Source organism: Callionymus lyra, chromosome 18, assembly GCF_982586985.1.
Source record: "Callionymus lyra chromosome 18, fCalLyr1.hap1.1, whole genome shotgun sequence".
Taxonomy (NCBI): domain Eukaryota; kingdom Metazoa; phylum Chordata; class Actinopteri; order Syngnathiformes; family Callionymidae; genus Callionymus; species Callionymus lyra.
In genome coordinates, this window is record NC_141835.1 from 330,001 (window position 1) to 340,105 (window position 10,105).

At 45.7% G+C, this 10,105-nt stretch overlaps 2 protein-coding genes across 2 annotated transcripts in view; one reads left to right on the forward strand and one right to left on the reverse strand.

Moving 5' to 3' along the window:
• The window catches only part of setd3 (SET domain containing 3, actin histidine methyltransferase), a 7,952-nt gene extending 5,798 nt beyond the window's left edge, over positions 1-2,154 (reverse strand). Inside the window, exons 1-6 of the mRNA XM_087779981.1 lie at positions 2,098-2,154; positions 1,238-1,406; positions 1,045-1,140; positions 821-969; positions 694-766; positions 372-628 (exon numbers count right to left, since the gene is read on the reverse strand). Of these exons, the coding sequence (XP_087636107.1) occupies positions 372-628; positions 694-766; positions 821-969; positions 1,045-1,140; positions 1,238-1,340 (678 nt within the window). The 5' untranslated portion in view covers positions 1,341-1,406; positions 2,098-2,154. The remainder of the gene's footprint in view (positions 1-371; positions 629-693; positions 767-820; positions 970-1,044; positions 1,141-1,237; positions 1,407-2,097) is intronic.
• A 1,491-nt stretch (positions 2,155-3,645) lies between these two features.
• Positions 3,646-9,468, forward strand: hhipl1 (HHIP-like 1). The gene is made up of 9 exons (XM_087779665.1): positions 3,646-3,972; positions 6,162-6,808; positions 6,864-7,007; positions 7,515-7,843; positions 7,931-8,057; positions 8,134-8,276; positions 8,344-8,425; positions 8,627-8,709; positions 8,795-9,468. Exons 1-9 carry the CDS (start codon positions 3,676-3,678, stop codon positions 9,289-9,291), a joined length of 2,349 nt encoding a protein of 782 aa, XP_087635791.1. The 5' UTR covers positions 3,646-3,675; the 3' UTR covers positions 9,292-9,468.
• Positions 9,469-10,105: the final 637 nt, after the last annotated feature.

Below are 10,105 nucleotides of genomic sequence, written 5' to 3' on the forward strand. Positions count from 1 at the left end.
ACTATCACAACACCAGAGTCAAGTACTGGACAATACTACACATATATACTTGTTACTACACTATCACAACACCAGAGTCAAGTACTGGACAATACTACACATATATACTTGTTACTACACTATCACAACACCAGAGTCAAGTACTGGACAATACTACACATATATACTTGTTACTACACTATCACAACACCAGAGTCAAGTACTGGACAATACTACACGTATATACATGTTACTGCTATATATTAGCATATATAATATATATATTTTATATTATTATTACTATATATCACTTTATATAGTATCAAGTTGACCCTGTATCGTGATACGAATCTACACATTCTTGACTACACACACAACTGTTGTGTTCTCACCTGGGCCAGCTTGTAGAAGTACGCATATTGTCGTGCTGTGTTCTTGTACTGGCTGAAGACGTCCTGCACCGCCTGAGTACCCAGCAGCAGCTCCACCTCCTCGGGCAGGTAGTACAGAGGCGTGTCGTACTCCACAGGCAGACTGCGGATGTACGGCCGCCAGTAGGACGACGGGTCGGCTCGCTCGCACAGCAGGTGCAGAGCCAGAGTCACGTTGCCCATGGCTTGCAGGATCCGGTCTTGGCTGTGCAGAGAACCTGCGAGACGATGGAAGAACGTTGACCTTCACTGGACGTGAACAACAACACAATGACTGCTTTACCGAGAACCGACTCCTTGGCAGACTCGACCGTCATGAGCATCCTTCGGGGGATCCACAGAAACAGCTCCTCAGCCTACACACATGTACACGCGTGAGTAAAGACACATGTATGACGAGCCAGAGTCACCTTGATGTCCCGTGTGGCCTGGAGTCCGTAGCCCTCCGAGCCAAAGTTAGCGACAGTGAAAGCGTCGCATGGAGCTCCGTTCTTCTCCGCCCAGGCCATCAGTTCTTGGAAGGATTCTTCCCTGCTGCCCTCGAACACCACCGACAGTCCTGCAGGTATTTATTTTGGCATCTCAGTGAGCGTTTCCTCAGAAAGTACCAGCATGAAGAGACTCAAGAACTCACCCTTCTGTTTCTTACGGATCTTCTCCACCAGGCCTCGGATCTGCAAGTATTCCTCCCACTCTTTGTTGCCGCCTGCAGGGGTCGCACTGCTGCATTCTGACGAGCCACGAGCAACCGTTAGTAATAAATAAATACTATTGAATAACGAACACCTGCTTCAGAAACAACACGACGACTCGAGAACAAAACCTACTCTGCAGCAGCTCAGCGATCAGGTTGGTCATCTCTTTGGGGGACACCAGGGTGCTGGCTCCAGATCCAAACTTCTGGGTCTTCACTCGACTTTTCTTGCCCATGATGGCGACTGTGAACCTGCAGGACACGTGACCGTCTTGGTCCTGTTGGGTGAGACTCAGTCGGACCTGCAGGTCCAGACGGAAAACACAGAATACTTCAGTGAAGTTTCTATTTGTTCAGGCTTTTCCTTGATTTTCTGGAACTCCTGTTGTGTTATCAGTGTTATCTTGATCTTTAAAGTATGTACTTTATTGAATATTGTTTAAGTGCTTTGTGACCCTGGTCTGGAAAGATCTATATAAATACAAATGACTTACTTTACTTCATGACCAGTGTTTCAAGAGGTCAGTAGTGAGTTTCTAGACTTCATTTCGTTTGTGTTCAATAGTCACGACTAACCACTAGTTAGTTGACCAAAGGAAAACAAACATGATTCTTCTCGTGTATTTTCTTCTTCAGTATTTGTGAACAATACAGAAAGAAAGGCTGACATTAGCAACACTTGGCACTGGATCATGGAGATGTTGTTAAATCTTACGATGAAAGAGCAACACGTTGTTAAGCTGTTTGTCGGCTCGTGTGTGTCTTTCATCACTAGTTCAGTCACTAGTTACTAGTAAACACTGTTGAGTTAAATCCTCACAGCAGGCTGTGCTAACATTAGCTGTTGCTAAGCTGTCAAGGATCATCGATGGTTTCAACACCTTCTAGTCTGAACAACACAAACCGTGACGAACACACAACCGTAAATACACAACACTTTCATGAACAACATTTATTATTTTAAAAGATCAGTCATTGTTTGTTCACTCCTACCTTTAAGTGACACAAACTATTTCTGCAGCGACACCGAGCGTATGAACATCGCAGCTTCTGATTGGTCCACCGGTTGACCCCGCCCACTACACCTTCTCAGTATGAAGCTGTTTGATTGGATGTTGAAAATGTAGTCCATGTTGCTATTGGATAAACTTGTAGCTTTTCTTTCCAAATGTGGAGCAACTTTCGCGCGACAAGACCCTACTTGGTGAAGTTTGATCACAATAGTGTGGTTCAATTGAAAATTAAAACGACAATAATAATTATAATTACGATAATAATAATAATAAACCATGATTCAATTAAAAAAAGTTATTTTTATAAATAATAAGTAAGTAAGTAAGTATGTAAATAAGATAGATAGAAAGTAATAGATCTAAGAACCAGAGTTTGAAGGAGAAATGTGAGTTCTTCTACTAGAGCGGCTCAGAGTTCTGAATCAACTGCAGACGAGACGATCCTTCTTGTTAAGACATGAAAACAAACTGTTACAATAGTCCAGACGAGAAGAAACAAACACATGGATTATAAGATCCAGATCATGTTCTGACAACATTTTCCTAAGTTTAGAGGTTTTTCTCAGTTGAAGGAAACAGTTTCTGGTCAGTTTTCTTCAGTGTTGAACAAGAGACATGTCTTTATCAAATACAACACCCAGGTTTCTCAGGCTCAGTTTGACAGACTGACATCAGTCACTCAAGTACTGACTCAACCCTGAACTTTATCATCAACAATCACCAGAGTTTGACTTTTGTCCACATTTAGCTTCAAAGTGTTTTCACTCATTGTTTGATTTCTAGCAACAATTGACTAAGTTCAGCCTCTGATCAGCTGATCAACAGCTGGATGTCATCAGCAAACATGTGGAAGAAACATCATGATTTGACCAGAAGAATCAAGTACAAACAATAAAGGACCCAGAACAGAACCTTGAGGGACTCCACACAACAGATCTGCCGATTCAGAGTAAGTAGATAAGTAAATAAGTAAATAAGTAAATAAGTAAATAAGTAAGTAAGTAAGTAAGTAAGTATTTGTGAAGCTACTTTCTCAGACCAGGGTCACAAAGTTCTTGACCGATCAAAAAACAAAACATAGTTAAAAAAAAATACATTAAAAGGCGATAAAGAGATAATTTTAAGAGATAGTCTGTGTAACAATAAACCGTGATTCAATGAAATAATACTAATGAATCGTGATTTCATAAAAAAGAAGAAAAAAAGGGACTTGATAACATAATAATAAATGAAGTATCTTAACTCACTTTAGCTGTCAATGGTTAAAGTATTGATAGATGTTTATTAACACATTATTAGTCCTGGTGTGGAGACGAAACAGCTCCACCTGCAGGTCACCTTTGATACAATAATTACTGTATTTACATGCGACGAATCACGTGACGACAAGATTGTAAATAAACTATCCGTGCATGACATAAATTCCATGTTTCATTTGGACCGAACAGATCCAGTCGTCACGACTCCACGTCACAAATCAAAGCATGTGATCAGAACCAGGGCAAAGTTCACACAGGAAGTCCTCAGGTGCACCTTCGACATCTGGATTCATGTGTACATGTCTATGTGCTGCAGAGACATCATGGATCCCACGAAAGTCCCGGTTCGACTCTGGTTCTGCTACTTTTGTGCGGTTCTGATCGCACCGGTTCACTTGCACCCGCAGTGTTTGGACTTTAAACCTCCGTTTCGACCCCAGAGAGACCTGAGCTTCTGCGTCATGTACAAGGACTTCGGCTGCTGCGACTCTGAGAAGGACCAGCAGCTCATGACCCGGTTCTACCAAGTCATGAGGCAGTTCGAGGAGCAAGACTTCAACAAGTGCGCAGGTTTTGTCATGGAGCTGCTGTGCCAGGTAATGACAAGGATGGACGCTTGAGGTCGCACTTGAGCTATTTATCAAAATAAAAAAAAGAAGTCAAACGTTTCTATGAAGAGAAAGAACAATATTACATCAATCTAAGTCTAAAGATAAAGAAGAAGATAGAACGAAAAATAACGAAAACAAACGATACAAAGATTAACGTAGAATAACATCTTTTCACTTCTGTCCTCAAACTATGATTTAAACTTTCACGAGGAATGAATGAGTCCCTGAGTCTATGTGTGTTGCATCATGGGAGGAGCATTGGTGCTCCATGTGTTCACTGATGACAGTGTTGCATCATGGGAGGAGCGTTGGTGCTCCATGTGTTCACGGATGACAGTGTTGCATCATGGGAGGAGCATTGATGCTCCATGTGTTCACTGATGACAGTGTTGCATCATGGGAGGAGCATTGATGCTCCATGTGTTCACTGATGACAGTGTTGCATCATGGGAGGAGCATTGATGCTCCATGTGTTCACTGATGACAGTGTTGCATCATGGGAGGAGCATTGATGCTCCATGTGTTCACTGATGACAGTGTTGCATCATGGGAGGAGCATTGATGCTCCATGTGTTCACTGATGACAGTGTTGCATCATGGGAGGAGCATTGGTGCTCCATGTGTTCACTGATGACAGTGTTGCATCATGGGAGGAGCATTGGTGGTCCATGTGTTCACTGATGACAGTGTTGCATCATGGGAGGAGCATTGATGCTCCATGTGTTCCCTGATGACAGTGTTGCATCATGGGAGGAGCATTGATGCTCCATGTGTTCACTGATGACAGTGTTGCATCATGGGAGGAGCGTTGATGCTCCATGTGTTCACTGATGACAGTGTTGCATCATGGGAGAAGCGTTGGTGCTCCATGTGTTCACTGATGACAGTGTTGCATCATGGGAGGAGAGTTGATGCTCCATGTGTTCACTGATGACAGTGTTGCATCATGGGAGGAGCATTGATGCTCCATGTGTTCACTGATGACGGTGTTCAGAGGATGATGATCATGATGACAGTAGTTTGTCCAGTGATGTCACCAGTGAGTCTAGATTCAACCACAGAGCTCCTTGACCTCCTCTTGACACATTCCCCCTTCAACACACCACAGCATAGAACACTGGCCACCACACACTGGTAGAACATGCAGAGGAGCTTCCTGTAGATGTTCAATGATCCTCCTCAGAAGGTTCTACTCTGAACTTTCTTAGACACATGGTTGCAGGACCAGGTCCAGACACACACCAAGGTCCTTCTAGTTGTCAACACCTCGTCACCTCTGATGGACACTGTTTTCCTGGACCTGCCAAAGTCCAAGACCAGCTCCTTATTCAAGTGGTTCCTCTCACTCAAGTCCACAAAGTCACGGATCAGACTCTGTACTGGTCCTCACTGCTGTCCCTGATGCATCCAACAATGATGCATCCAACAATGATGCATCCAACAATGACAGTGTCGTCGGCATCTTCTACACCAACCATGGGCTGGTAGTCAAACTGCAGGGGGTCTTGCGCTAAACATGTGGCCTGAGATGACTGAGGACCAGTCGCTCCAGTGTCTTCTACAGCTGTGAAGTCAGTGCCACCGTCTGTAATCGTTCAGTTCACTCGGCTGTATCTTACAGGAAGTCTTCCACAGGGTTGGTACTTTCTCCAGCCGTAGACTGAGGTTGAAGACCTGCTGGAGCGGCTCAGCTAGTTCAGCAGGTGTTTAGCATTCGAGCAGACACCTTGTCAGGACCAGCAGCCTTCCCTGGACGAATTACATCGTGTAACTGGAGTGAGGTGAAGCTGGGAGGCGGTTGTGTGGAGCTGATGGGGCACTGAGGGGGGCACAAGAAGGTGGGGCAGGTTCTGAAGCTGCAGTGAGGGTGAGTTGACCTGCTAGAACCTGTTAAAAAGTTTTGCCTCCGCCACCGTGTCCTCTGCAGTCATAGAGGACTTGCTCTTGTAATAAAACTAATAAATGCAAGTATTTCCAGTCCTCATTTCACCGTCGACACTTAATTTGATCACAGCTCTGACCACGTTAAGCTGTTACGAGCAACAAGAACCACACTCAGATCTTTCATGTCACTATTGTCCCACAAATGTAAATAAAAACATCCAATTTTTTCACTTTTCTAAATCTTTTCGTAGACCTTCACATATTGACAATGATCTTCTCTCTTTGATCAGGAATGTTCACCCTATGCTGCTCACCTGTTCGACGCCGAGGACCCCAGCACTCCTGTCCGCACCATCCCAGGTCTGTGTCCCGACTACTGCTCCATGCTGTGGTCCAGGTGCAGCTCCGTCATCCCTCACCTGTCGGAGGACCAGAACATCGGCAGACTCAGGAACGATGCCAAAAGCCTTTGTCAGTACCTGGAGCTGAACGACGCAGACTACTGCTACCCTCACCTGCTCAGTAACCAGCAGTTGTCTCAGAGCCTGGGTCAGGTCCAGTCCGGGGAGGATGGTTGCCTGCAGCTGTGTCTGGAAGAGGTGGCCAATGGGCTCCGGAACCCTCTGGGTATGGTGCACGCTAACGACGGCACGCACCGCTTTTTTGTGGCAGAACAAGTGGGTGTGGTGTGGGTTTTCTTGCCGGACCGGTCCAGACTAGAGAGACCATTTCTGAACATCTCAAAGGCGGTGCTGACATCTCCATGGGAGGGTGATGAGAGAGGCTTCCTCGGAATAACCTTTCACCCCAAGTTCAAGTATAACAGGAAGCTTTACGTCTACTATTCTGTCGAGGTGGGCTTCGATGAAAGAATCAGAATCAGCGAGTTCCGTGTTTCCACTCATGACATGAATGTGGTGGACCACGGTTCTGAGAGGTGAGTTCAGTTGCTAGGTTTGGGCCCATTACAAGATCCGCTCTATCGTCTTCAGGATCATTCTGGAGATCGATGAACCAGCATCCAATCACAACGGAGGACAACTGCTGTTTGCGGACGATGGATTCTTGTACATTTTCACCGGGGACGGTGGAATGGCAGGGGATCCTTTTGGAAGGTTCGGGAATGCCCAGAACAAGTAAGAACTAATGACCATGAAATGTCTTTACACCTGATTCAGTATCTGCTGGGATTAAACCCACACCTCAACCCTGCCCAACAGCAGGATCTTCCTAGATGGATGGAGAGTTGCTCATCGGTTTCAACTGTGTTCCTCAAGACATCTTCTGGGGGATGCACAGGGGGGATAGTGTTCTGAGACCGTCCATGCAGGCGGTTTGGTTCCTGAAAGATGATGATCTAATGGAGAAAACCTCTTGGCTCAGCCAGGGGGTAGAGGCACCTTTAAATTTAAGACCATGGTACCCAGTGGTTATCCAGGTTGCAAGAAAGATTCTACCTCAGTTGTAGGAGTATCTAGGAGGGTCTTTTTTCAAAAGTGAGGGAAAAATGAAAGTAGGATGTTTCTTTGACAACATTTGTCTACTGGGACACATTTCAATGCAAATGAACTCAAGAAAATAAAGCTCACAGGGAATGTTGTTTGTTGGACTTCTCATGATCCACCGACTGTTTCCTCCATCAGGTCAACTCTTCTGGGAAAAGTTCTTCGCATCAATGTGGACGACAACGACAGAGGTCCACTTTACAAGATTCCTGCTGACAATCCCTTCATCCATGAACCTGGGGCTCGTCCGGAGGTCTACGCCTACGGTGTTCGAAACATGTGGAGATGTTCGGTGGACCGAGGGGACCCTCGGACTAAAGAAGGCAAAGGCCGGATCATCTGTGGGGATGTGGGCCAGAACAAGTTTGAAGAGATTGACATCATTGAGAAAGGTCACAACTATGGTTGGCGGGCCAGAGAAGGCTTCTCCTGCTATGACCACAAGCTCTGTGCCAACACGTCCTTAGGTGAGTCCACGACGGGCCCTTCAGTCCGAACCTGAGCCTTCCCTGCTTGGTTTCTAAGACTGTTGATGCCTTAACATCTGAGTTCAGGCGACACCCTCCCCATCTACGCCTATCCACACAGCAAGGGCAAGTCTGTGACTGGAGGCTTTGTCTACAGAGGCTGTGAACATCCAAATCTGAACGGCCTGTACATCTTTGGAGACTTCATGAGTGGGTAAATGTTCCTCCAGGTTCTAAGATGAGAAGATCGTGAGATAATAAATGAATCTAACGTTTGATGGGTCACGCAGGCGTCTGATGAGTCTCCGGGAGGACCGAGCTCAGCGCTGGCAATACCAGGAGATCTGCATGGGCAGAGGTCGGACGTGTGCCTTCCCTCGACTCATCAACAACTATCACCCGTACATCATCTCCTTCGCTGAGGATGAAGCAGGTCACATGACCCTCTCAAACCCTCTTCCATCTGCATCGTTTTTTATTTTGAAAGGTTCTTCCCTCAGGTGAGCTGTACTTCCTGTCCACCTCAGTGCCCAGTGCCACGTCTTCTTCAGGAGTGGTTTATAAAGTGGTGGATCCGTCCAGGTGAGATGGTAGATTTGACAAACATCTGCATGAATGTGTCTCTTATATTGTTCCCTTTTTCAAAGCACCTGGAAAGTTTATATGTGAACTTAGTTACACAACAAGAATAACATCTTCATTCAATAAATTCATCAGATAATGATTGTCTTTGTTGGACCTTGTTGTGTATATAGTGTGTTGGAATTTAAGTGTATCTTTCAGACGGGCTGCACCAGGACAGTGTGTCTTTGATGCTCAACCAGTCCACGTGAAAAGTCAGCGGATCAAGTTTGTTCCACGGGAAAGTGAGTCTACATCTCACTGATGGCTCGGATGGTTCTGGTGGTTCTGGTTCTTCAAGTCTCATCTGTGGTTCTGTTTTTTGATCAGGCCTGATACTTGATTCCCCAGAGACACACGAGGCAGACTCACACACACACATTCACCAGTCCAGACCAGGCCAAAGCATCCCTTCGCCCACAAGAGAGGTCGACCAAATGCCCAAACATTCCAGGCGCAAAGGTCGACGAAAGAAGGTCAATCATCGTAGCGGGTCGGTGAGACTGGCAGGGGGGTCAGCGGATCGTGGGCGTGTGGAGGTCTTCGTGGACGGCCAGTGGGGGACCGTGTGTGATGATCTGTGGAGTCTCCAGAACGCAGCAGTGGTTTGTAAACAGCTGGGCTTCCAGGACACCCTCGCGGACCCGGTCAGGGTGGCACAGTTCGGAGACGGAGGACACCTGCCGATCCTGCTGGACGACGTCCGGTGTGCCGGGACCGAGTCCAGCCTGCTGGAGTGTGGACACGCAGGTGTGGGGACGCACAACTGTGAGCACGACGAGGACGCCGCAGTCGTCTGTGACCCTCAGCATGTCGTGGAGGTCTGACTCGTGACCTTTGACCTGTTCGTGTCACTCATCAGATGAACAACGATTTGTAAGATCTGAAGGTCGACGTGAACTCTGATGATTTGATGCACAAACGTAACTTACCTGAGAAGAAATAAGACAGAATTGAGCTTTTCTAAAGATTTGAAAATGATAATAAAGTCATCTTTACGTTCACTGTTGTGTTGTTAGTTGTGCGTCTCACACGTGAAACCAGCTTGGAAACAAAAAGGTACGTGACCTTCGGCCTCTACCCTCGGCTCGTGACCATGAGTGAGGAGACGTAGATGGACTAGTAAACAGAGTGGTTCAAAAATCACACACACACATTAACACATACACACACATTTATGTACACAACACAAACACACACACTTATGTGCACACACACAATCAAACACATTTATGCACAGAGAGATTTGCCTTTTGGCTCAGCTCTGTCTTCACCACCACGGATCTCTGCACCGTCCACATACCTGCAGATGCCTCCCAAAGGTCAAATGTATTTTTGATCAAAGGTCAAATGTATCTGTGATCAAAGGCCAAGTGTATCTCAAAGGTCAATTGTATATATGATCAAAGTTCAAATGTATCTTTGATCAAAGGTCAAGTGTATTTTTGATCAAAGGTCAAGTGTATCTTTGATCAAAGGTCAAGTGTATGTATGATCGAAGGTCAAGTGTTTCTGTGATCAAAGGTCAAGTGTTTCTGTGATCAAAGGTCAACTGTATCTTTGATCAAAGGTCAAATGTATCTTTGATCAAAGGTCAAGTGTATTTTTGATCAAAGGTCAAGTGTATCTTTGATCAAAGGT